Source organism: Apis florea, unplaced genomic scaffold (genome assembly GCF_048593485.1).
Source record: "Apis florea isolate Af1SG1 unplaced genomic scaffold, ASM4859348v1 contig_3375_pilon, whole genome shotgun sequence".
NCBI classification, from domain to species: domain Eukaryota; kingdom Metazoa; phylum Arthropoda; class Insecta; order Hymenoptera; family Apidae; genus Apis; species Apis florea.
Window position 1 is genome coordinate 606,548 of NW_028256748.1, and position 26,502 is coordinate 633,049.

Consider the following 26,502-nt stretch of genomic DNA (forward strand, 5'->3'; position numbering starts at 1 on the left):
CGCTAACTCCTTTAAGTTCGTTAAAACTTGGTCCAAGTTCCGTCTCGAACGAGTTTATCGCGGAGGGGGAGAGGGGAAAAGGAACGGCTGTGAGGCTTAACAGAAATGAAGGAAGAAGGACGAGAAGGAGGAAGAATGCACCCTAAGAAGCGCGCACATTCCTCGTGCACCTACTCGAAACTCAATTTCCCTTATGCTCTTTGTAGCTTTCTACGGTGAATAAGGTAACCTTTGGGGTAGGGATCACGTGCAGCACGAATGAACGTTGTATGAACGAGCGAAGGGGGTAACAAGAGTCGAGCAATTTCAACGATATGTGTGTGTTCGTGATTCGATGTGTGCATTTAATGCAATTGCTTCGTTCACAAACAGATTCCTCGTGAAAATAATTCAACTATCTCGAGGCGTATGACGTGTTGAAAGGAAGTTCGAAAATTCAAAAAATAATGGACTTTTTCCCTCCCCTCGTCTCGAAAGGAAGGAATTATAATTGCTCGAAATGTTGTACGCTTCCGCTCGAAGACGCTGTCTTTCTTCCGCCGCCCTTCTTCCTCTCGACTAATCCCAACGGGAAGCCTCGCCATCCTCCCCCTTTGTTCTTATCCATTCCCTTATTCCCACCTCGGCAACCCGGTGAAAGACAGCGGGTACCTAATTCTCATCGGGAGAATCATCGAAGACAAAGAAGCCGCCGATGATGATGTGTCTGGCCATCCAGCCGGATAATCTGGCTATCTTTCCAGAGATGAGATCGATGAGGGAGAAGAGAATTTGATGGCGGATTCCCTTCTCCGATGGAAATGGTGGTAATACGATTCGTATTAACAATTTGTCCGTTCTTCTTGCCTGATACAACAACCGTTCGTTTTTGTTGGTCGGTTATGCAGTGGTGAACAATAAATAAGAAATATACGGATTTAGCTGAATGGATATATTTTATATGGTTATACATGTCGGAACAACAACTGAAGATCGAAGATAAACAAAATAATAAGATTATATATGTAAAATTTCATATGAACCTTTATACCCTATAACAGTTTTAAAGTAAAGATTATTTTGGTCGGACCATGTACATTCTACGCAGCGAAAGGATTAATGGCGATAAATCTTGCTGATCGAATTGATGAGGAACAGAGAGTGGTATAATATACTCGACACCTCGACGAGATGCGTACTAATGATCTCGGTGGCCATGTGTGGCTCTAAGTAGTATAGACGGTGCTTAGTCGGGCACAGGGCGTTGGAGTAGCTCTTTGGTCGATTAATCAGTCGTAGGATAACAATTAGCTGTTGTATACCCAGATGCAATTACCGCCCAAGCGTTATAATATAACTGAGTGGTGGAAAAAAATGGACGCTTGGCGCGAGGCTGTCAAAAGAATTTCCAAGAAATTCATCTTCTCGGTAACGAACGTTTCTCTTAAGAAAGAAAACGGATGTTAACTTCGTACTCTCGACCACGCGCGCAACCGGTGTTAAATATTTATCGGCTCGCGTCAACTTTTCGCATACTCATTGTCGGCGGAGTGACGGTGAAGATAAATCGGCCCTTGGCAATTCACCGATGGATGATAGTTTCGATAGTTTCATAAATAAGAAGGTGGATAATAAGAGGTGGATACAGTTAAAAATAGACGTTTGTCGAAGGTTGTTTGAAAAGTCGCCCGCTCTTTTCGAACTTTTCAAACTTCCATCGAGCGAATATCGAGCGAGAGAAGAAGAAGAAGAAGAGGAGGAGGAGGAGGAAGTAGAGAAGCAGACTTTTTGGACGAACGAGTGAATAGAAAATTCTACGGTAAAATCGTGGCGCGGTCGTAGTTTTATTGGCACTTCGAGCCGTCAACCGATCATCATTCCGCGTGAACACGCCCGTGATTACAGGGAAACCTTCTCCAGGGGAGGGCAACTCTTTTTATTCCCCAGATTTTCGTAAAAGCCAGCACACTTTGCTCTTTCCTCGCCTCATCTTATGTCCTCGTCTCTACGCTCGATCTTTTAACCAAGAGGTGAGTTATTAATCCCCTCGATGAATTTAAACGTGTTGATCACGTCGTAAAACAACCAGAAAAAGAAAAAGAAGTTCGCCAAAGTAGTTTTCGCCAAGAATTTATATAACAGTTGAAGTGATGAAAAGTCGAAAAAGTTGGCGATAAAAATCGTATGAAACGAATTCGTCCTCGAGCTTTGATCCCCCACTGCGATCGACTTTTTAATAATCTCCATTCGCTCTCTTCGCGTACAAAAGGATCTATCTTGAATCCTGGAAAAAAAGATCAGGGATAGAAGAATGATGGAGAAAAGAACCCGCAACCGTCGATAGGAGGCCCTTGAAGATTTTATTGGTTCTGCTCGTCAAGCATCTGTCAATCGCTCAAACACAATCGTAATTACGAGTACGAGGATTCCCCTTCTGAAACAGATCTTTTCTCTCTTTTTACTCTTTCTTCTTTCTCGAAGTGAGAGACTGTCCGAAGTGAGTCTCGTCCAAACTATTCTATTTTCATCGAATGGAACAAGCGTTTTCTCCAATATTTCATTACCTTTCTCTTTGAAATTTCAATCGTTCATTACCCGTTTGCCCCTTGCTTAGTCACACCGTGCCCGATACGGTTTTCTTTTATCTCTTTTTGTTCTCGAGAGCGGTTTCTTTCGATGATGTAATAATGGTATTGGTGGTATTTAGAATTGCAGAACCAATATATCTCTTTTTACATCTATATATTTTTGCTATTTAAAAATGTGCCGTACATTTTTTGAATCTTTTCCTCTTGATCTTGATTTACATCTACATACAAATATCGATATTTTTTCAAATATATTTTACACATGAATCTGCAGACAAGTTATCACCTCAATTAATTTTCAATTTAATATTAAATCACCAAGAAATTTCAATATTTTAATTCCCTTACATATATCGTGTAGATATCGTTTATCGAATTCTAATCGATTTAATCGAACAAACAGGACAAAACCTATCGCTATACCACTCCGTTGCAAAATATTTCTACAAAAATTCCGTTCAATTATCATATTTCGCGTATGTGGCAGGGAATAAAACGCAAAAAAAAAAAAAAAGAGAGAGAAAAAAGAGTATCGTTCGCAATGATATATCAATTTCGAGGCCTGGAAACGTACAAAGCTGTCGTTGCCGTTTAACACGATTACAAGCGGGGTTATAAACGTCAAACGGCATAAAGCGTTCTCCTTTTTTGGGGGTCGCATACGGTCCGTGATACTTTCGCTCCCCCCCCCCCCCCAGACCATGCCGAAGGGATTTTCGATAATAGCCGAATTTATGATGCTGCGAGGAGACATCGCAGGGGAAGCTTTTAACTCTAACGGCCCGCGTGAAAAATGCACGGAGGGATAGGAATGCGATTTTCGAGGCGATCCGACCGAATATCCGACCGATTGTCGAGGAAATTGTAAATAAAACGATCGTTATTATATCGTGTTACACGAACATATCGGTACATGTCGTTTACGAAGAAAAAATTATTTATTCCGAATGGGAACGAATTTGGATGGATAATTTTCGATTTTAATTTACTTTGCAATGAAATCTCTCTTTTATTTTTTTTCCCTTCACGATCGTAATTGCGATCGAGTTAAATTTGTCCTCGATTCGACGTGTGATTTGATATAATCGCGTATATTTTGGATGGATGTCTCTTGTATCGATTGTATCGAGAAACGTGTGATATTGGGGAAAAAATACTGGTGGATATCGTAGAAAGTTCGCGTGTTTGCGACGGGAAATTAAATCAGGATTTGGATAACTTAATATCCAACTTCTCCAACTTAACAGAATTATTGGAGGAGGAATCATTATCGAGGAGAGGAATTATTGAAAAAAAAGGTAGGAAGGAACGAAGACGTTGGAAGTCGGACAGTTGTAAAGTGAAAAACGGCCAAGTTAAAGGAATCGGACAACTCGAGAAGTTAAGACGATCTCGAACGAAAGACTTGAAAGAAGTATGAAAACTTCGCCTCGCGGAATTACAACGTCAGTCTGTCCGGGATTAAAACTGCGAAAACACGGGATGGAAAATTCTCAAAAAATATGAGAAGTTTTCCTCGAAAATACGCGTTTTAAATTTACCGCGTTTAAAAAAGAAACAATTTCGAATACATTTCGAGAGAAACGTATTTTCTCACCCTCGAAAATGTAAAAATTTCGATGTGGTTAAACGAGGAGAACTCCTCGCCGTGTCGCTGTAATATCCGGTTGAACTTGGCGCGAAACGGTTAATAATAAAATTTCGAGATGGCTCGTGGTGATGCGTCGCGTCGTCGCGATTCCATCCGGGAAAGTTTCGCCACCGGTAATGCATAAGCTTGGGAACTTTCCGCCCGCCGATTGCCCCGGAGAACAATTTTTATCCCGAGCCACGCTCTCTGCCCACATAAATTATCACCGCTTCCGTACGTGTATAATCTGTTTACCTCGCCCTGCACCGTCTCTCCACCCGATTCTTTGTCTTCTCCTCGAAAAGCTCACGACAACGAACTTTCGATCTCTCGTCGAAACAGAATTCGTCGAATTCGAGGATGTTGGTTCGTTTGACTCGTTTTCAAAATGATATACTCTCTACGAGAAGGAGGAGGATAATAGCCGCGTTTTGGCGAAGATGGATATCGGGTAAATTAATTTTCTTCTAACGGGGAGGAGGAGAGTGTTAATGGTTTGATGAAGTGTTCCTCGAGAGAGGGGACGGCTAATTACAAGGGCGGGGAGGTGGACAAAAACGGATGCGAATGAACAATGAACAAGGTGCGCCGGGCAAGCTTAATTCATTAAGCAGGAAAATTCGTGTCAGAATTATTTATGAAATCCGGCAGATACAGATTTATTATCGCCAACAGCTCGTTTCTGTTTAATTTTTCAACGTGAGGAGGAGGGGGAGAAGGGTTAAACGGTGTATCGGCGGCACTCCACCCCTCGTAAGAGTGCGGTGAAAGGGGCTGATGAAACGAAGGGTGCAATTTAACCCCTCTTCGAGCCGAGATTTGACAAAGTACTCCTCCTTGGCCCCACGACAAGGACAGTCCTGTCGTTAAGAGTAGACGCTCCTCCCCTCGGTTAGCTGCGAAATTAATCGATGATAGAGCCGCGTAACGATACACGGTAATCGAGCTGCCATCAAATATTTAGTAAACCGAGTCTTCTTCGCGAGGGTGAATTTCTAATCGAGGGAGGAGGTGTCGTGGGACACCCTCTTTGAACTGTTGAGCCTTTATTAGACGGTAAATCCTGAGGAGATTACATACAATCTTCGCGGAATCCGCTCAACTTATTCGCGGGATCGATAAAATGAAAAAGAAAACTCGAGGATCAATTTATCGAATCATCGAATTTTGGATCTATCGGAAGAAAGAAGTTTATGATCGTTTTTCCAAAGTTGAAGGAGAAAAGTTACTGCGACGAAAAAAAAAAGAAGTACAAAGTCCAAAGAATTCGATCGTTAGAGTTAAACGTTCAACGAAAGAGGAGGAGGGAAAAGAAGAAGAAGAAGAATTCTTCGTATAAGATCCGGTATCGGTACTTTTTCCCTACTTCCTGCACAATCAGCCGCTCTTAGATCCAGACACAGGAGGCTTACCCTCGATCTCCCCACGAGCAAGTTCCCATTTCGCGTGATTTTTGACGCTGATTCCCCCCGAGAGCTCTTGCGCGAGCGACAAACTTCTTACCCCTCCCGCGAACGATTATCGATCACCATCGAGAGGCGGCCAAGGGTATAGATTAGTTCGAAACTCGAATCAATTATACGCAGCAGGAGGAGGAGGCGGCTCGGTCGGCCAGCCGACCTCGGTACACCAAATCTAATTAGTAATGCCGATTTAGCAAACCCTAATTGCGCGCCAACATATCACCCGCAATTTATGCGACGCCCGTGTTATGAATTGCCCGTGTTTTCCTGCCACGCCACGCGTTACCTGCGTGCAAACCTCGGCCCGCCTTTCCCTGTCCTAGACACTCGTATTAATTTTGCATACTTGGTCGCGACGATCCATCGCGAAATCTCCGCGAGGAGGGCGGTTCGATCAATGCTCGACCGTTTCGAATATGCCGAGAGTTCGTCGATCCCGTCTCTTCGGTTTTTGATTAGAGATTGCTGAAAGTGTGTTTCGTGATGGAGGCTTTGTTAGAGGGAGTAAATTGAGAAGTTTTTTTGCCGAAGCGATCGAACGAATTGTGTGGCTTACGTGAGTTAAAGTTAGATAGAGAGAGGATATGATGGAAAATGTTGAGCGAGAGTTCCTCCCGAAATATATCGTGGAGGAATTATTCTCGAGTGAGAAAGTACGCAGTAGGTTTGGTAAGGAATAAAATAAAATGGAACTTTGTATTTGTTTTTAAATAAGAACGATTCGTTAATGATACTTCGGCGGTGTGTTTTAATTCGAAGAGGTCGCCGAGATTACCGTTGATTATTCGTTCTCCATAATTCATCAAATCGGTATAAATAATAAATGAACTTATCGCCCCGAAGTTAAAGTTCATTGACGTATATCGTGATGATTTCCAAACGAATAAATTAATCGGTCGATCAACGGAACCAGTCTATCTGGAGGAAACTCGTCATTGAATCGGTCTATTAACGCGGCTCCAAAAACGTTTTAACAGCGGTGTTGATTTTCTGCTTTGTGTCCACGGCTATAAAACTCATTAACGATGCATCGAGAGTGCTACGCGGCCAAAATTTGCGGCCTCGATAACATCAAGTATGTTGTCTCGTATGTTGGCCTATTGAATACCGATTCCGTGGATAGGAAAAAAAAAAAAAAGAAAAAATTCCATTAATCGTCTCTCATTAACGGACAAAAAATTACACTCGCCGGCATGTAATTTAACCCAACACTCTGGGGGATACCGTTCCAGCATCGTGGTATTTTGATTGCATAGTTTAGAAAATTAATAATAATCGTGGCATCGCTCTCGTATAATTATCCATTCCTACTCCCGCGCTGCTTCTCGCCCGTTATTATTGTCATATAACGAATATTTCGAGAATATTCTATAATTAAATTACGAGTAATCAAGGTTGGTTGCCACGCTATATAATTTCTGCCGTTAATTTATTTCAATTTATTCGCGATAATCGATCCCGGCCCATTCCGATGCCCATCATCCCGATGACAGGGCATTAAAACGGTCAGTGAACCCGTGACAAATTTAAATTGATGATTGGAGGGGCGCCGATTTTTCGGTTTATTAACTTTCCTCGGTGTTGTTCAATCGAAAGAAATGATTAATCGTTGGTAAAGTTTCGACACATGGGCGGTATCGGTAGAAAGTTGAAATTTACCATGTTATCCCTCCCCCCACGGAGAGAAGGGAGCGTATAATCGAATCCGTGCGTTGGGATATATAACGATTTGTCGCGTTATTAGTCACGGGGCTCCGGCGGTCCTCCGGTTCCGGCTCGAACCGGAACAAGGAGGGAGGGAGGGGAGGAGAGGAATAGGAAAAAAAGAAAAAAGATCAAAGTTAATCGTTACCGCAACCCCATTTCGGGGTTTATTAGATTCCTTTCTGGCTGGCCGTACAAAATGATTAATCGTCGCCCATTCGATGGATTAATTAATTGAAAACTCGAATCCATCGACGGTCATATCTCATCATTAAACGTAACGTATCGGATCGTTGTTGGCAACGTTAGACGGTCTCCTCCTCTTTCGTTATTTCATCCTGGAGGAATAATGAAAGTAACGATAAAAGTTAACGGTTCGATCGGATCGGATTCGAGCGATCAAAATCGCGGCAGGCTGGTGGCAGCTGATTAAATCGGGAGCAGATTGGAGTTTACGTTCGGTAATTGCGAAACGACTTCTTGCCAGCCCTTCTCTCTCCTCCCCTTTCGCCTCGGCGTAATTAGTTCGTCGAAGTATCGGTAATGCGATTCCGAGCATTTAAAATGCCACGTTTATCGGGATAAATCCCCGTCGAGGGATCAGAATCGATGGAGGATTAATATTTTATTAAACGAATCGACGATAATATTCCCTCGAATACGATTGGAACGAGTGGGGATTCCTTTCGTCCCGCTTCTAGCAAGAACGTCATAATTTCGAGTAATCGAAAACTTGGCTGGGGAGGGAGGGAAGTTGGTGGGCCGACTCGATTCACCGACTCGATTCTTTCCCGAATGGCCGGCTTCCTTCTTCCTGCTTATTTATGCATCCACGGAAACGACGGAAACTGGGTTGTCTGAGCGGCATCCGTTTAGAATCCACGTGGTACGATTTAATTCGTTCGAGGGACGAACGTTTATCTTGGGAGGAGAGGGAGAGGAAAAACTCGCAATTTCCAAAATTGTGTTAAACTTCGGCCAACATTATTGCGAAATGGCAGGAAGTAATTTATGATAGTTTGAAACATTGCTACAGAGATCGCTCATTTCCGATGTATTCGAGAGTTCTTCGTGTAATAATGTTGGTCCCCAGCAACGTTGAAAAGCTCGTTTAATTTTCGTCTCGTTCCCTTCTTACGAGATAATTTGCAAATTATCGAACGTGTGTAATTTCGAAATTGAAGAGTTCGTTCTATCTTTTTTTTTTTCAGAAAAATATTTATTTGGTAGATTTAAATTTTCACGATTTGTAATATACATATTTAGTATATAATTTCTATATTACATTAATCGTTATTTTAATTGTATCGAGGAGTATTGTAATCGAGTTATGAAGTCGTACTTTATGATGTTGAATTTAAACAAGGATCGTTTTTATTATGGTTTCTTTAATTTTACGAATGAACATTCGATATAATAGATGTCACGATATAATATATAATTATCATATATCTAACGCGCGTATATATTGCGTATAATCGTCTTATTATTAAACTAGACGTTTGATCACGTGCGATCCTGAATTACTTAACCGTCTGTCTATAGTAAACGCGATACAATGTACAGAGCTATTATACAACGTTTCTATTATTACCTGTTATCAAATTCGATGCGACATTGAATAACGGATAATTAGATCAATTTATTGACAAATAAAAATTGGATTTAAATTAAGATTCGAAAAAAATCGATGAAAATTTTTAAAGAAGCGATCAATACGTAGATACCGGATGGAGCGTTTAAGAGATGTTGAACGTTTGAGACGATACGAGAGATGATATTATATAATCGATTTGGCCGCTTTGATGCGAAACGCTTTGACTGGACCGCGTATTTGAAATTTATGACATCGGCGAGTATTTGACCAATGATAAGCAGTGGTTGATTTCATCAGATCTTGGACTCAAAGCGTCCTCGGTGAATGTATTTGTCGAGTAAATCGCGCGCGACGTCGTCCAATATTGAAAAGAAGATTATGATCTAATAAAAATTTTCCTCGTATCCTATTTTCGATTCGATTAATTTTCGATTATTCTGCAAGTAGAAATTGCACAGATATAATTCCATTGAATGAAAAATAATCGAACGTAAAAATTTACATTCCGGAAGGGAATAAAAGGTAAACAATTTTAACAAAGTTATTATATTATTACGATTAAAATCTTTTATACTTTTATACTTACTGTGTTGCGAATTGGTATCTTGAATGAGAAATTTTCATAAATAGAGTTGCAATTTTAAATGTGAATCATAAAGTATTTTGGCATTGCGACACATTGTTTCTTGACGAAATAAAAATTGGCATCTTTACGTAGGCGTTGATACTTACAATAAAGCACAAGGCGTTTCATTTTATTATTATTTCTCTTTCTTAAACCATAACGATATTTTTATTTTATCTTCATAAAACGGGAGAATGTTCGAGAGTGTTCTGTGTTAAAGATAATTAGATTGTAAAATTGTCGAAAATTCAATTCAATTTTTGTATGCACCGATTAATAAGAATTATTCTAATTCTCCTTTTTTACAAATTAAGTTATTTTATCTTCGGATGCGAGAAAATCGATTCATCGTTTCGACTTATCTTCCAGATCTCATTACGATCGTAAATACAATTGTGCTCCAATATTCCAATATCACGGTGTCAATATTCAAGTGCGATTTCGCGCCAAGTCTCGCACAACGCACAATATAGGAAGATACGAGGGATTATAAAGGGTTAACTGTCACCGGCTCTTTTCTTGGTCGATGGAAACTTAGTTTATAAACTGTGGCGCGATTAACTCGCACTATCAACGCGTGCAAAGCCAACTGGCAGAAGCCAGGTAAATGGAAAACGAGGTACCAACTTCTCTAACGTTTAATACCTAGCACGTTTCATACCTAACAAAGCGTCTGGATTTCCGCGAGTTTGTAATTGGGAATAAAACTATAAAACAAATTCTCTTCTTAGTGTGAAAATTACGATAATTGTTTGTCGACCATAAGGAATATATTAATCTCTAAAATAAATAAACGTAACTATGTCTAAACAAAATCTACTAATTATAAATTAAAATCTACAATTACAGGTATTTAATATTAAATAAATTTAGACAATTATCAGAATATTTCGTTTTATTCGAGATATATTTTACATCTCACACATTCTTATACATCTAAAGTATACCGTGCAATTAATCAACCAAAGTTCTTCATCATCAAAGCCTCATATTTTTCTCTTCGTTCGAAAAATCCCAACTTTTTATTTCAAGAACACGACCTGTCAATCAATTAACTCGCCGAGGATACAACGATAAGAAGAACCCTTTAAAAACACCATTCGCTCCTCCCGCAAAGACTCTTGAATTCAGTCACGGACTCGAACCGAACTTTAGCCTGAAGATTCTTCGTGTGAAACTTTTGCAGTATCATCGTCCCGTAAAACTTCTCGAGATCGTCGGCCGTTCGATGCAACGAGGCTTCCTTGGCAGTTAGCAAAAGAGAATTCCACGGTGTCCATTCCTCCCCCTTCCTAAATCTCACCAATCTCAACTCTTCCAAACAATCGTTCCCGGAAATGGCCGATTTCCCGTCCCAGATCTCGTTCACTAAATGGTAAACGATCCTCGCGTCGATAGCGAAAGCCAGGCTGCTGTAACAACACATTTTAATTTCGCGCCGTCTGATATCGCGAAGCAGTCTCTGATAGGGTTGGTACACGAGTCGAGGTCCTCTCAAACAGAGCAACTTGCACGAAGAGGAACGTCCCTCGCGTGGAAATTTTTCCACGGTCAACGGTCTGCCGCAACATGTTCTGCAAGCATGGATCGACAAGCTTGATTCCTGCTCCCCCTTTCTCAGACACTCTCTAGCCAACCTAAGAAAAGCCATGTTAAGGCCGCTCCTCAACCAATTCAACTTGCTCTCCTCCACTCTGTGAGTGAGAAAGTATATCTCTTGATCCAACAAACGCATCAACTCGTCCGATTCCTCGCACGTGTGAGCCTCGACGTCCTTTCTCAACTCGGTCAGCGTCTTTAATCGTTCGTTGACGTTCGCGCCTCCCCTCGACAAGTCTTGGAACGTGTCTCGAAAACGTTTAGCCCTCTGCACGAGGACAGTGTCCACCTTAATCGGCTCCCCTCGGCCATTCTTCCAAACGACGGGCCTGCACAGCTCGTCGAGAAACTTCCTATAAGATTTCTCCCTTCTCTCCGTATTCATCTTGGCCTTCATCGAGTCTATGGCTCGCAGCAACTCCACCTCCTTGGACAGGATCAGACCGCCGAATGCGATCCTGGCAGGCTTGTACAGCTGCTCGCTCGCCCTCCTCGTCTCCTGGATACGCCAACGATCGAGCAGATTGTACAACAGCTCGAAATCCGCCCTCGTACTCGGCGACACGCGGTTTAGTATCACGAAATCTTGGCTGCGATACCAGTGCTTCTCCAACTCCGTTTCCCGCTCCAACTCGTCCTTGGCGCGGGGTGAAACGCTCGGCGAGGTGATCGCGGTTTGCCGAGCGCGGTAAGCTCTGCGGGCATCGTTTGAACAGGTGTTGCCACGTGATTTTGTTTCGTTTCGTAGGTGTAGAGGGGCTTATTTGCGGGGATTGGAGAGATTTTTCATCGGGAGGCGAGGAAGAGAGGAGGATTGCCTTGGAAATCCTTTCGCTCGGATGGAAGCTCGAGGCGAGGCGCTTGAAGCTCCGAGCGCTTAAGTACTTAAGTATTGTAAGTTGGGGGATTGTAAAATTATTTAAGTTGATCGAAGTAATAATTGGAGAGGTTTTAATTGATCTGTATTATGTTAAATTATTGTAGCACGGACGGGAAAGTTTTAAAGCGCTTCCCTTTGACCTACTTGAAGCAACACGGACAAATTTTCCGCTTTTACGAGTTTTAACGCTACTCCTGGAAGTTGGATCACGATTAAAAGCAAAACTGATTTTAATCAACCGTCGTGGATGCATTTTAATTCGAGGAACGAAGAGAACCTCTCGCCTCAAAAACATTTTATCAGCTACTTTACTTCTCTACTGTACCTCACCTGTAAAACCTCTGTATCTTTACGACGCTCTCCAACACTTTCTCGCTCGAGGCGTCATTGAGATTCGCCCTCTTAAAAGGGCTGTCCACGATCTTGTCGCGGATATCGGGGAAGAAACACGCTTGCACACCCACGTCCAGTTTCGTGTTTGTAAATTTATCCGTGGTGAAATCCGTCTGCGCCCTTTTCTCGTTCTTGTATCGATTGTTCTTTCCCGTCTGCGTACACGCGTTCCGATAAACGATCCCGGTTACTTTGCTCCTCCACCCAATCAGGACTGGTGGCGGTTTCGTTCTCGTGGACGGCGTGGCCTCCATTTGGAAGTTCGAAAGCCGCCATCGGCTCGTGGCGTTCACACGGTCGATCGGGGTTCGGCTAGGGAAAAAAGAAAAAGCGTGAAAGGATAACCGCCGGCTGAAAGTTAACCGGGGATAATGGTAATGCGGGCAGTAAAGGAAATTACTGTGCCACGGTTTAAAAGATTCGCCCAGAGGACCGCATCAGCCGTTTTACAATTCCAAACGAGCGTTGTCGGATAACGCGAAGAGAAAACGCGACATGAAAATTAAGCACGAGGATTTGGAATAATTTGAATAATAGTGAAATTATTTTTATGAAATCTTACGAAGAAGTCTGTTTACCTGCGCTGTTATGGATTTCTTTCTTGGGTGAAATTTTGAAACTTGATTTTCAAATCGAGCAATGGACGCGTGAACGAAGGAGATTGGGTTTTTTTTTCTCTTAATTCGGTGGATAGAAACGTATTATAAAAATGTATTATATCTGGAAGAAACAAGAGAGGAAAATCTGTTTTTCTTTTTCTTCACGATTAAAATTCATTTTACATTTTCTTTCAGTTGAACTAATCGGAGAATATATACATGAAATGCAATAAATTAAGGGTAAGTAGGATTCGGTAGTGTTACAAGGTGCATTGCAAATTCAGAGATCACGTGGCAGAGCGTAAATACAACGCGCAGTGACATTAGGAGCCACGTGCCGCATTGTAAACATAACCACGTGCCATTAGCAAGCCTATAACGTAATGTAAATGCAGCAGTGTAATGTTAGAAATCACGAAGCGCAAATGTTCTCTGGTGAAGCTGGCAGCCTCATGAAGCAAACTGCCTCACAAACGTTCGCTCTATTAAAAGCAGGTACGTATCTCTTCAATCATCAATTATCGCTTGTTTACCCTTATTTTTACTTATCTTATTTTCAGATCCGGAAAAATTTTAATACACGAAAATGTGAAAGGAAAGTTAAAAATCGTCGATTTTCAAATTTTCAAGCCCAAAAAGATGATCAATTCCGATGTTTCAAAGTAGTTTTATATATACATTCAATTTCTCTCGAAAAAGAAAAACTTCCCATTCTCCATTAAGGGATGAAAATATAATACTGCACGAAGCGTTGCTACCTTCCACGCTATTATCAAGTTTCGAACAACGTAATCCAGCATGTACTTACATGTTTTCTCGCGGTTAATTTTCGTAATGGTCGATGAAACGATCATAAGCGTTGTAAACTTTCATATTAGTAACCGTGCAAACCGTAAATATTATAACGTCAATCATCGTGGTATCGCCATAAATTCGGCTATTATCGGCTATGATCGCTTGGTACATAACATAAATCTTACAACGTAAACGAGCATAGGTCGGCACGAATTCATAAATAAATTGCCAATATAAATTCACGAATAAGTGGATAGAAAAGTCAGCAAAAGTATAAACGTTTTCGCCATATCGATCGATCTTTACACGATGATCTTTATTGTTAAAAAACCATGTTTTGGTACGAATCTAGATCGAACATTATAAATTATAATGTTCTCCTTGACAGGATTTCAAGTTATAGAGATACCTGTTACTTCAATCCCAAACCAGTGTTTAATTCCTCGTCGTTCAGCCAGAGCTTAGCATCCGCGGTGAGTAGCATTCTTCAAGGTTTTATGGCTGATGGAAATCCATTCGATAATTCCGTGGTATGGGGCGGAAGTGCAGCAGCGAGAACGCGGGAACCGTAAAACTTGGGCGAATGCATTGCACAGTCGATGCATTTGATGCGTCGTAATACGATTATTTACGTAAGAGATATACGCAAATATTGTTTATTTATATATTTTCTTTTCAACCGATTATTTACTATTTTCATTTAATTAAAAAAGGGATATGATGAAAAATCAATTTTTAGATCGTATCAATTGTATTCTTCTTCTTCTTCTTCTTCTTTTAACGTGAATTGTTTTTTTCTTTCTTCCATCTTGCTCGTGAAATGATTGAAATTCGAAAATACGATAGAATAAATTGCAAAAGTATATCCTGAAGAAGACAGGTTTTGAAGTATGCCTGTGGAAAAGATAAGTTTCATTCGAGGTTTGTTTTAACGTCAATATGCCCAATATGATACAGATTTTCGATTGGACGTGCCTGTAATTTAATTATAATTCGCGAAACGTAGAATAAACAGAGAATTCATTTTGCACGTGTAAACTGGGACCCCTCTTTCCCGCGAGCTAAGTATTTACATTTTGCTTATTAAATGTTTATGGCCGACTGAACACTGAAATTTAATTTCCGTTTAATTGGATCGCTAGCAGTTACATCTGAACACATTCATGATTCTGGCGAACGAAGACAAAAGCGAAATCAAAAATAGCCGAATCGAATCTAAATATCTTCTTTGAATAGATTTTCGTATGTTATTTTTGCTTCTTGCTTATTAGCGAATTAAAGAAAAATATTATTTATTCGTTCGTCTATCTATTATCGAATTCACTCTCGTGCTCCATCTTCGAGAAATTACACCCGATGAGGAAATAATTAAAAAATTATTTATCTTAATTATTATTTTTACACAAGACTCAAGATATTTCAAAATTGAGAGGTTTCTCGAGAAGAAATTCTCGTGAATTATTATTCTGGCTATTTTTAAAAATTTACCCGGAACGGGCGGAAGACGGTTCTGAATAATTTAAAGTGAAAACGAAAATAAGTATTGCTAAGATACGACACGAATGCGAAAATATTCAAGTAAATAGACCAGAGTGCGAAAAAAATGCAAAAAGAGAATTGCCAATGTAACTTCTACCTGCGAGCATACTGGAATACCAGACGGAATGATTTTTCACTCCCTCTGTCGGGATTAACGTTCCTTTCTTCGTTTCGAAATCAAACATAAATATTCTAGAATAATATTCTTTCAATATATTTCGAAACCGCGAATGAAATTTCACTTAAAATTTATATTCGAGAAACTTCGATCTCCACAATGAAACAACATAAAGAAGTTAAATGAAAATATTTTGTACATTTAAGAAAAAAAAAAAAAAAAAGAAAGAAAAGATAAAATCGAGAAAATATTACAGAACATTTTCGATATCGAAGTAAAAGAGGAAGGAAGATAACACATTGGAATCGAGGCAAATAATTAGCAGAAATGATAATTAAGGTTTGTTAATAATCGACCATCATCGATCGTCGGAAAACTAGAGAAATCGATTCGTAACATGCATTGATTACAATACACGATATTTGCAATTATCTCGAGCACGAGAATAACAAATGATTCTTCTCATTAAAGCCCGTACATGATAAATCATTAATTTATTTTTAAAATTAGCTTCGTTGCACGTGCTAGACAGACCCAAAGGAATTAACTGCCAACCCGTTACGTGCAAAATTCATCAAAGCGAATCCACAAAGATGCAAAGGATGTCAAATGTAAATTAATGCAACATATGGAAAATGCAATCGTTCTTTCTCGACTCGATCGCGATAATCATAAATATAATTTGTATTCCTCACTCACCCACAGTTTCGAAATCACTTCTGTTTTTCGTGATTCACACCATCATCATAAGTTATTTTTACGAAGCTGCTGCTTATCAGATTCTGTTGATCCCACCACCACCATTATTTATCGCTTGTTTCATCGCGATCTCCCGTTGTGAAATTTATCGTAAATTCGTTCCATTCAAATTGAACAAACAACGAAGAGGATCACGATACAGAACACGATGAAAAGGTAAACGATATCAATGTCGTGCCTTGAAACAATCCGCTATTAGATTTATTGAAATAACATCGTATCACGGAGGAAAAAACAAGCCCCGGATAGAGAAGACGAACGGAAGTTTTAATACGACGCAATCCATATAAGAGACTTCTACACCGTCTGAAAAGTCGGAACCACCTTAAATCCACCGTTGCCAATGGCAACCTGTTTGGTCGATCGGTCAAAAGCACTTTCTACTCCATTATTTTTCGATTTTATTATATATCCTTTGTTAGAAAGAAAGCAAAAGCTCCTCGAACTTTTCCGTATCTAATCGTTTTCCCTTGTGCCAAACGCAACAAACGAAATCCAAACGAAGATCATCCATCTTGTTAACGGAAAAAAAAGTTTCGTCGTTTAACTTGTTCCACGACTAAATGCATTCGAGAAAATTGATGTTTTAATTCGATTATATCGGGAAAATGTTACAATGAGAAATCGTATCGTGGGAAATTCACGAGTGAAAATACACGGGCAATTAGACACGAGGAAATACATCACGAGTAGAGGTAATCGTCCACTTTGATCTCCGGCTTATATGTCACCTCTCTGCTGATCTTATGAAACTTTTCTCGGAAATCCTTCTCGAACTGTCTCAAGTGCCTGCAACGAGTTCAATCGATATATTTATTTCCACTTCTTCTCGATCTTCGAAACTATGTGCACGTACTTGAATTGGTTTTTCGCTAACTGATGAGCCAACAATACTCGTTCGATAAGTGGTTTCGAGTATACGTCCGCTAGATTTTCGATTCTGGAATGAACAGCAGCCTCTTCCTCCGTCAAAAGAATACAATTCCACGGTGACCATTCCTCGTTCATATCGTATCGAACAATTCGTAATAAGAAGAGATCTGAATTTTCGCTAACGGCCGAGTGTCCGTGCCAAATATTATTCACCAAATGGTACATGTCGTGCTTTTGCATAATGAATGCGATAGCAGAGGTTGATTCTCTTTTTCTTTCCTCGGAACGCACGAAATTTAAGAGAAATACGTAATGATCGTAGTTTATGTGCTTGATATTCCGTTCACGCAGCCAAGTACACCCTTGAAACATATTGGGAAAAAAAAAAAAAAAAAACATATCTTTTTAAGTAAAATATTGTGTTGTATCCATTACGTGTAATGAAATCAAAAAATAGTACCAACGCAAGTATATATCTTTTTCATTCTTCCATGGACAGTAAATTTGTGCTTGGGGAACAATTTTAAACAACCGGAACATAATTTCGTCTTGGATTCAATTGGTTCACGAAGCTTCTCATCGTCTACGTTCTTGCAAAAGTCTTCGTCGTTGTTTGCGCAACAACACGAGTGGGACGAGCGTAAGAAATTCAAATAACCATCTATATTGTCAAAGAGAAAGAAAGAAAATTTTATTAACGATTTTCTCTTATTTCAAATTTGAATATCGTAGACAAATTTTTCTTTTTTTTTTTTTTTTTTTTCTCTTCTTACAAATTAGTTTCTCGCGAAAGTAGTCCAACGACATGTTTTTCATTCCCTTTGCCAAGTAAGTCAACTCCTCGTCCAAGAGTCGTATCAAATTGAACGCGGACACGCAGTTGTGCACTTCCAACGATTTCTTCAGCATTGTAAGTATCTCCATACGTTCAGCGTAAGTAACATTGTAATTCGTCAACGAATCGTAAATTGTCTTCAATTCCCTCGCCTTTTGGTTTCTCATTGTATCCATTTCCAACAGCATATTCTTGTAGCCATTCCACAGAATAGGCTTGCAATTCACCGTAACGAATTTCACGCGTTTCTTGTTCCTGTAACGTTTTTTCACCGCCTGCCTCTTCTGATCGATCACATTCAACATCTCCACCATTTTTTCCAATATCATATAATTTTCTGCACATCTTCCGGGTTTGAAGAAAAATTGTTTCGTGCATTCGATACGATCGCGTTTCCATTTTTCGACCAAATCGTACAACAAATCGAAATCCAATCGTGTTTTGGGATCGATTCGTCGAAGAATTTCACCCTGATGCCTTTTCCTGAGATGGGAAAGGGATATTACGCATTTTGATTCATTCAAGTGAGGATCGCGCATTTACAGATTTTAAACATTACATTACCTGTATAACAATATATTTTCTGCTTCATAAAATTTACATTGTTTGACAAGCTCTCGATATTGTCTCGCATATTGTTTAACGTATTTCCACAATTTATATATCTTATAGTTTTTTTGAATAATTCGTGCTTTTCCATCGTAGTCCAATCGTTTCATCATTTCTTCGTATGTTTCGTACGGTTTTGATGTTTTATATGTATCCGATTCGCTCGATATAAAACAATCTGGTCTGAATGAAGGGAAATTATATGAATTAATAAAGGATAAAAAGAAATTTACGATTAAAAATAAACGAAAAATAAACGAAAACGAATAATTTTAATATTCTAATAAAATTTAATAATTAAAACCAAAGTATATTATTTTAATATCAATTTTTCTAACTTTTTTTTTATCTATATTAAGAATATAATATAAAAATATGCACCGTGCCATCTGGGTCGAATGATGATATGGTGTTTGCGTGGATATTTCCGTCCAAGAAATATATTGCACTTTTTGGCTGCATTTTTCTTTTATCGGGTTCCTCATTAATGGACCTGTTTGCGACTCGGCATTTAAATATTCCACTTGGGTAATTTTATGCTTCCATCCTCCCAAATAAGGTTTTTTTATTCTACGATCCTCTATTTCTACAGAATCGTAACATACCATTTTGAAATTCTTTAAATATTGCCCAAAATATTATAAATGAAAAGTATTCATTTAATTAAAACGATTTGATATTAGAAAGTAATGAATTCAATAATGAATGTAGCTTTTGTTCAAAAGAAATGCTATTCATTTTTTTAAATCAATACTTATATGTTTACATATAATATAATATAATATATAATTATTGGATAAAGTTATTTAAATACGATCATGTTAAATTATCGTTTTTATTAGACATACATCACTCTTTCACATAAATTTTGTGATTTACAAGTATTTTAATTTTTCAGTTGTTAATTTTACATTGAAATTTAATGTTTACATTGGATTTAGTGTTACAATATTCGTTTCTGTACAATACAGAATTTAATAACATATAAACCATGTTTTCCTAAAATATAGGGAATATAATACTCATAGACGCAAACAACTTAAATCACGTTTGATTAATCGAATATTATTATAAAAAAGATTGTTATCAGAATGTATATAGCTGATATATATAAATAATATATATATATATATATTCAAAATGTTGCAGATATCAGTAAGAAGAACTGTTAACAATTTCATTGATGTGTTACTATACAACATTTCGACGAGAGTATACATTCTATACTTTTGTTATTTACATTTCATAACGATCTGTAAATTTCACGAACCTTATCTTCAAACAATCGACGCATTCATTCTTAATCTTCACATGAATTCACTTAAAACATACATAGATTTATAATAAACTATATACAAATATCATTTTCATTTTTTCATAGAAATTTATCCACAAAATATGCACGATAAATAATACATTTTGTACAATGAAGGATGTATCGTTAATAAAACAAAAAAGGGGGAGGCGGGAAGGCTTTAAAGATTGTATTAGACAAAAAAAAAAAAAAAGGCATCCAAAGTCAACAACACAAAAATATTTTTGTACGATTAAAGCTAAAATAAATAGTATGTAATTTATAGCATGAAATGATGGCCATTATTAAATGATTTAGATCAGTTTTATCAATGGAAAATGTTGATGACACGAGAAATCAAATACTGGAGGTTCTTTAGAATCCTTTTTATGTCCATCTGCAAGTAACTTTAGAACCACGAAATTTGTCTTTGCCACTTTTAATAGATCATTAATCTGTAAATCAAATCAACAAATAATAAATAAAACAAGTTAAATAAAAACATTAAAAAAAATTAGAAACTCATTTACCTCATTCACAGTACTAGCATTTGGTGGATAAAGAGACAACGCTCGTTCCAACATATTTCGGGCTTGATGAAAATGACGACAGCCGGCTAAGTACAGCATTTCACTAGTAACCTTTTCCTAGGAAAATAAAAGTTAAGAAAAAAAATTCTAAGTTAAAAAAATATAGAAAGGATCATTATACTCACGTTTCTTTTATGCATTTGTGCATTAGTCATATCTAAGAATTCTTGATAATGTACTGGAGGTGGCGTCAGTAAGGAAGAAAAAGGTAACAACCTATGTTCATATCGAACTCGTTCTGAATCAAATGGCGATTCAGGAAGAGGTATTTTACCATCCATTCGAAAACCAACTAAAGCCTACAAAGTAAATTTTATAGATAGAATTAAATTATAAATACAATAATAACATTTTAAAACAAACATGTATTTACTTTATAATATCCTCCACATATATTTTGCATAGCTTGATACATTAATATTTCTAAGTTATATGGTCTTGATGTCGATTTTTTCTTCTTGTTTTTTGCACTTTTTTTACCACCTCTACCTTTGTGCGCATCATTATGTACATCTTGTTCCATTAAGAATGTATTGGCCCTTGTGATAGCAGATACAAGCCATCCATAAAGAAATTCATATAGGTACCAAAATATATAATGATATTCATGTACTGAATATAATTCCAATTCAAAACCACTTAACAAATACATGACCATAACTCGTAATGTATGATACAAAATCCACGTTCCAAAACAAGCTAAATGTGACCTAGGTGTATCACTTTTCCATGACAAAGTGTGTAGAAATCCATCAACTCTTTCTGCCTGTTAAAATTTCGAAATTACAATAATAAAAGATTTTAAATATTATATAATTTCATTCCTGATCTTACTTCATCTTGCAATATTGCAAAATCGTCCAATAAATGTGCTAATTTATCTCTTTGTCTTGCTCTATTATGACCAGTGAGTTGCAATAAACTGCCAAAAAGGCCTACACAATGAGACATAAAACTATCAACATATTCTTTTGCTTGATGATTTTGAAGTAGTGTGCTCTTTGGCATTAATACTGGAGGCGCTATAAAACTCCGTGCTGCATCTTTCAAAACATCAGCAAAATTTTGTACACCAAATACCCGATTTGTTGTAGGCAAATAAACTATTTGCAGCATTGATCTGGATAATATACAGGGACTTTGTCGTGAAAATTCTAAAAAAAAGTCCTAAAAAAAAATCAGAGTGTACTTGGAATTTATGCCAAAAATTTCTAGTGAACTATAAATCTTTTCTTACCAAAGCTGCATGAAAACCATTCTGATTAGTGATCATAGTAACTGTTCGAAATCTATTCAATAATTCATCCAAATATTTTAATGCTTCTAATCTTGGTTTTATTTTTGTATATCTTGGAAATGTCGGTGGTAATAATCTTTGATTTACCATAGGATCAAATCCCATAATATTTGGATAATTTGCTACAATTTTTACATAACGCATGATTTATATATAGATAAACTATGAATTTTGGAAACTTACATATTTCATCAGCTTTTTCTCCACTGTTTACTGTTTTAATCATAATTTGAATCATATAAGAACATCTTGATAACAATGTATGACAATCATTTAGATTTTGTTGCAATTGTTCTTTTTTCCCCATTAATGATAAAATCTGATAAAATAATTTAGTAAATCTAATTCTGGCATATAGTGCTAATCTATCACTATACTGAAAGAAATAATATTTTTTAAACAATTATTCATATTTTTAACCATTCCAAAAGATTAAATATATTTTGAAATATACACTTACTTCTTTCTCAGATATTACATGAATTGGTTTTATTCTACTTTTTCTAGGTAATTCATCTTCTACTTCTCTGAGCATAGATATGATTTTTTGTTCTGTAATATCTTGTTGTAATCTATAACCATAAGTAACACTCTGGAAATCTTCTTCTTCAAAAACTAATGCTTTATTAATGCAATCTTTAATTATTTCAATTATTTTATATACAGCGTAACAAAAAGTTTTCAAAGGTTTATCCACTATTTGACTGGGTTGATGAAGATATAGGTTAGTGAAAACTGTTTGGGCCAAACTATGGCCTTCAAGCCAAGACACTATACACGCATAAGTTGAATCTATTATTCCTATAACTTCTGATGGTGTTAAATTGTCCAATTTCAGTGCACCAGAATCAACGGCTTGTGTAAAAGTGCAAGGTTTGCTGTTGCCTCTATTGCATAGCATGCCAACATCCATTTTTGGATCCATCATTTCAATTGCAGACATGGCCTCAAATAATCCAAATAACTCATCGCGTAACAGTTCACCCAATTCCAACTCTATAATAATTAAAAAAGTATTTTGTATTATATAAAATATTATTTTTTAATTTATATTATTAATAAGTATAAATATAATAAATATAAATAAAATTCTTGAAAATGAATAATGATATTTAAATGCCAATAAATATTTCATTAAATATTGTTCATATTATTTCCACAAAATAAATGTACAAATTAAAATTAAATTGTTTTAATGAATATGAAAATGATAAAATAAAAAAATATATAAAAAAAGCAAATGAAATAAAAATTGCAAAGCAAGTATTTGTAATTTATAAAGAAAATAAGTTTTTAAATAAGTACCTGTAATGGCATCGAAAAATTCTTGGGTAATATCCACCCAATTGTAAGTAACTTGGTCGAATCTGCAATGTAAATAGATGTAAAAATTAAAAAATATCGCAAGACCAACAAATAATGTCATGCGTTAGGTTATTTTTCTTTAGCCTAATTATAATCATAATATTTATTTTTCAATATTTTCATATAATCTTAAATCAATTGTAGATAATTTTTTCATTACAATTAATATATTGTAACTTACTGTGATTCTTTATCTTCGCCCATATCAACTGAATTCTGTTCTTCCACCATAGTCGCCATTCTTACAGATTGACCTGTCACATTTAACAGCACTGCCAACAATATAAAAATACGTTGTTCTCCTATCAAAAGATAACTCTGATTAGCTTCTTTAATTCTTATAAGAATTATTAGTTTTCTTTATTATTGAAGCATAAAGTCATATATATATATATATATATATATATTATTTTTTTATTTATTAAATAAGATATATTTACAAAAATGTTTATATAAATAAAAACAAAAATTGATTATTATTGTATAAATAAAATAGTTTTAAGAACACATTTATATTCAAACTTATTTGAATGTATATACTTTCGGTTGTTCAAAAGAAAATCCAGAGAGTTGAATATGTAATGTTAATGTAATGTTTTTAAACATTTTTCATATATTTACTTTAAAAATTTGTATTTCAAATGGCAGATAAGGTACGTGAAAATAAAATTTCACTGTATTTTCATGAAAATATTTGTTTGCGATTTCAAAATTTATATGAATATTAATGTATCATTTTCAGGAACTTTTAGACGAATTGAAAGTACTCCGACAGATGCAACTTGAATTGCAACAACTTTATACTTTGTTACGATTAATGAGAGTTGATTTAGAAAAAATTATAAACAACTTCACTTCGTTAAATGATAAATAATTTTTATATTTCATATTTTCAATATTACTCATAATTTACTTATTTATAATATTAATACGTTTGTTATTAATATTTTGGAGAAATATATAAGTAATATTTCTTCTAAGTGAATATATAAAAATATTTTAAATATACATATGTGATCTCTATTTTAATAAATTTGCAAAATGGAAAAAGATGAACCAATGGAAGTATTATCTTTAAATTCTTCATCATCTTTGCGAAGAAAATCATTTCAAATACATAATGAGTTAGCCTTTAATTTGCCAGAAAATAATGATGAAGCTGAGAAATTGGCTAGACGTCTTGAAATAAATGCTTCTATAGCATCAATAGAAAATATAAACACAAGTAATAAACGAAAATCTTTGGGACTTGGTTTTATAGCTCAAATGTCATCAGTTCAAGTAAAAAATCATATAAGTGAATGTATAAAACTTAGCACTGAAAACAAAATTAATATAAAAAATGCATTTAGCCTTGAAATGATTAATTTTATGTCTTATATGATAAAAAGAGAAGATGACAATATGTCTAATCTGCAAACAGCCAGTACATCTTTAGATGTAAGCACAAAAATTTATGGATTTCGTGTAGATGGTATTCATACAGAAATCATGAAGATGCTAGGAGCATCAGATAAACAAGATAATAATCCAATTGATAATACAAATGAATATTTAAATAATGAGCAAGAAAATCAAGTAAATAATTTTCAAAAACAGAAAAAAAGAACAAAAAAAAAAAACAGACTGATTTTTGGTACAGCAGATAGTTTGAAAGGAACTGTAGAAATGATGAAACCTTCATTGTGGATGATGGAAGATAAAGATTTACAAACTACAGATGGATTATATCAAGTAATATTGTCAAATCATGCAAATTCAAAATATTATTTACATTTATACAATGATGTTATTGTGGATATTGCAAAACATGAAACAAGTAGTGAAAACACAAAAATAGCCATTTCAAAGATAGAAGATTTTTCTAAGTCAGAAATATGTCCACCTCTGACTAATTTTAAATTTCAGAATGATAATGATGAAAAAAAAGAAGAAAAAAATGAAAATGAAAATACAAACGAAACTAATGAAAACCAATTTCAATTTAATTTAAATGCTACTGTACAATCTGATGATGAAATAATCCATGATAATATAAATTATTTAGATATTCAAGATAGAATGGAAAATACAGACATACATATTGAGATACAAAAACCGGTGGAAAAAATTGTAGACTTATGTAAAGTTTTATCTAATATTGATACAAATAAAACGTCCGAATATTCTTTTCTTCAGAAAAGTTCTAATTTACATTGGGCTGGTCCTTCTCATTGGAGAATGAGTAATTTCACAAAATATTCTAAAGAAGGAAAAATTATAGCAGCCTGTGCACAAGAGCCAATTAAAAAAAGAAAAGAAATAGAGATATGCTATGATGATAACATTAAAAAAGCAGTAATACCAAAATTTGCAATAAGTAAAGCTATAAAATTTGATAGTAACAAATTAGATTGGTCAGAAGGAAGACTGACATTACCACGAGATATGCATTATAATATTGCAAATGCAGTTAAATTATATCTACATAAATTAATACATATAAATATTAGAAATAAGGATGATTTAAATATTACTCATATATCTGATATAGAGAATTATAATTATGATAATGAAAATGACACATCAAATTATTGTCCTTATGTTCTTAAAAATGGTTATGAGATAAATGAAGACAATAATAAAAATGAACATAATCATGAAATTGAAAATGACGAAATTGAAACACAAATGGCTTTTGCTGGAGATAATTTAGTAGCTGTTCCTAAATTAACAAATAAAATATCTATTGCATATAGTATATATGCCAAAAGAATAGATATGGGACAATTAAAAAAATCTATTTGGAAAAGCCTAACTGTGAATAATAATAAAGAAAAAAATCAAGAAGAAAATAAAATTAAAGGAAATCAGTCGTTTAGTGAAATTTACAAAACATTACCTAATATATTAACAAAAACTAATATAGAAGCTTTAAGTTTTCCTATTTCTTTTGTATCTTTGTTACATTTAGCAAATGAAAAGACATTAAAAATACAATCTCTTCCAGATATGTCTGACCTTCTTATAGAAACATAATTTTATACATGTAAATAAGTCTCTTTTACATATTCAAAAATTTTATTATTATATGTTGAAGATAAGTATATAAACAATGTATTAAAAAAAATTTTTATTAATTTCTATTTTTTTTTATATGGTTTCTGTTATTAATTTTTTTGTGTTAATACTATAAGATATGTAATATGCATAAAAATTTTTATATTTGTAACTACAATTTTTATGAAAATTGAAATCTTAAATAAGTAATAAATATAAAAGTTATTAAAATATCTAAATCAATTAATTTGAAGAATCAATAATGAAAAATAAAACAGAATAAAATTATATTTTTAACATATAGATTTATAAAGCATTTGATTTGTATGAAA

At 35.7% G+C, this 26,502-nt stretch overlaps 4 protein-coding genes and 2 long non-coding RNA genes across 9 annotated transcripts in view; 2 read left to right on the plus strand and 4 right to left on the minus strand.

The window, feature by feature from the left end:
* LOC147656984 (uncharacterized) overlaps nucleotides 1-14,094 on the plus strand; it is a 53,284-nt gene extending 39,190 nt beyond the window's left edge. The window contains exons 2-3 of the long non-coding RNA XR_015293374.1: nucleotides 13,253-13,552; nucleotides 13,618-14,094. This is a non-coding gene — a long non-coding RNA (uncharacterized LOC147656984). The remainder of the gene's footprint in view (nucleotides 1-13,252; nucleotides 13,553-13,617) is intronic.
* On the minus strand, nucleotides 10,543-12,882 carry LOC100864649 (IQ motif and ubiquitin-like domain-containing protein). Its single transcript, XM_003697219.4, has 2 exons — nucleotides 12,396-12,882; nucleotides 10,543-11,880 (listed from the first exon to the last, which is right to left on the minus strand). Exons 1-2 carry the CDS (start codon nucleotides 12,710-12,712, stop codon nucleotides 10,674-10,676), a joined length of 1,524 nt encoding a protein of 507 aa, XP_003697267.4. The 5' UTR covers nucleotides 12,713-12,882; the 3' UTR covers nucleotides 10,543-10,673.
* A 408-nt stretch (nucleotides 14,095-14,502) lies between the features above and the next one.
* Nucleotides 14,503-15,036, minus strand: LOC147656985 (uncharacterized). The gene is made up of 2 exons (XR_015293373.1): nucleotides 14,828-15,036; nucleotides 14,503-14,746 (listed from the first exon to the last, which is right to left on the minus strand). It is a non-coding gene; the product is annotated as an uncharacterized LOC147656985 (long non-coding RNA).
* Nucleotides 15,037-16,832: 1,796 nt separating this feature from the next.
* On the minus strand, nucleotides 16,833-19,673 carry LOC100864531 (IQ motif and ubiquitin-like domain-containing protein). The gene is made up of 6 exons (XM_086912326.1): nucleotides 18,967-19,673; nucleotides 18,541-18,768; nucleotides 17,915-18,459; nucleotides 17,602-17,802; nucleotides 17,125-17,503; nucleotides 16,833-17,057 (listed from the first exon to the last, which is right to left on the minus strand). Exons 1-6 carry the CDS (start codon nucleotides 19,191-19,193, stop codon nucleotides 16,952-16,954), a joined length of 1,686 nt encoding a protein of 561 aa, XP_086768452.1. The 5' UTR covers nucleotides 19,194-19,673; the 3' UTR covers nucleotides 16,833-16,951.
* Nucleotides 19,674-19,949: 276 nt separating this feature from the next.
* On the minus strand, nucleotides 19,950-23,910 carry Naa35 (N-alpha-acetyltransferase 35). 4 transcript variants are annotated; one of them, XM_086912325.1, is made up of 11 exons: nucleotides 23,753-23,910; nucleotides 23,313-23,433; nucleotides 23,072-23,133; nucleotides 22,227-22,762; nucleotides 21,950-22,142; nucleotides 21,707-21,888; nucleotides 21,304-21,636; nucleotides 20,843-21,235; nucleotides 20,595-20,768; nucleotides 20,410-20,520; nucleotides 19,950-20,334 (listed from the first exon to the last, which is right to left on the minus strand). In XM_086912325.1, exons 2-11 carry the CDS (start codon nucleotides 23,369-23,371, stop codon nucleotides 20,194-20,196), a joined length of 2,184 nt encoding a protein of 727 aa, XP_086768451.1. In that variant the 5' UTR covers nucleotides 23,372-23,433; nucleotides 23,753-23,910; the 3' UTR covers nucleotides 19,950-20,193. The 4 variants fall into 4 exon arrangements, with proteins under 4 accessions (XP_086768451.1, XP_086768449.1, XP_086768450.1 ...); XM_086912323.1 differs by having other exon boundaries at nucleotides 20,410-20,526; XM_086912324.1 differs by having other exon boundaries at nucleotides 23,672-23,910.
* Nucleotides 23,632-26,502, plus strand: LOC105736532 (condensin complex subunit 2). The gene is made up of 2 exons (XM_012491515.3): nucleotides 23,632-23,784; nucleotides 23,874-26,502. Exon 2 carries the CDS (start codon nucleotides 24,173-24,175, stop codon nucleotides 26,147-26,149), a length of 1,977 nt encoding a protein of 658 aa, XP_012346969.2. The 5' UTR covers nucleotides 23,632-23,784; nucleotides 23,874-24,172; the 3' UTR covers nucleotides 26,150-26,502.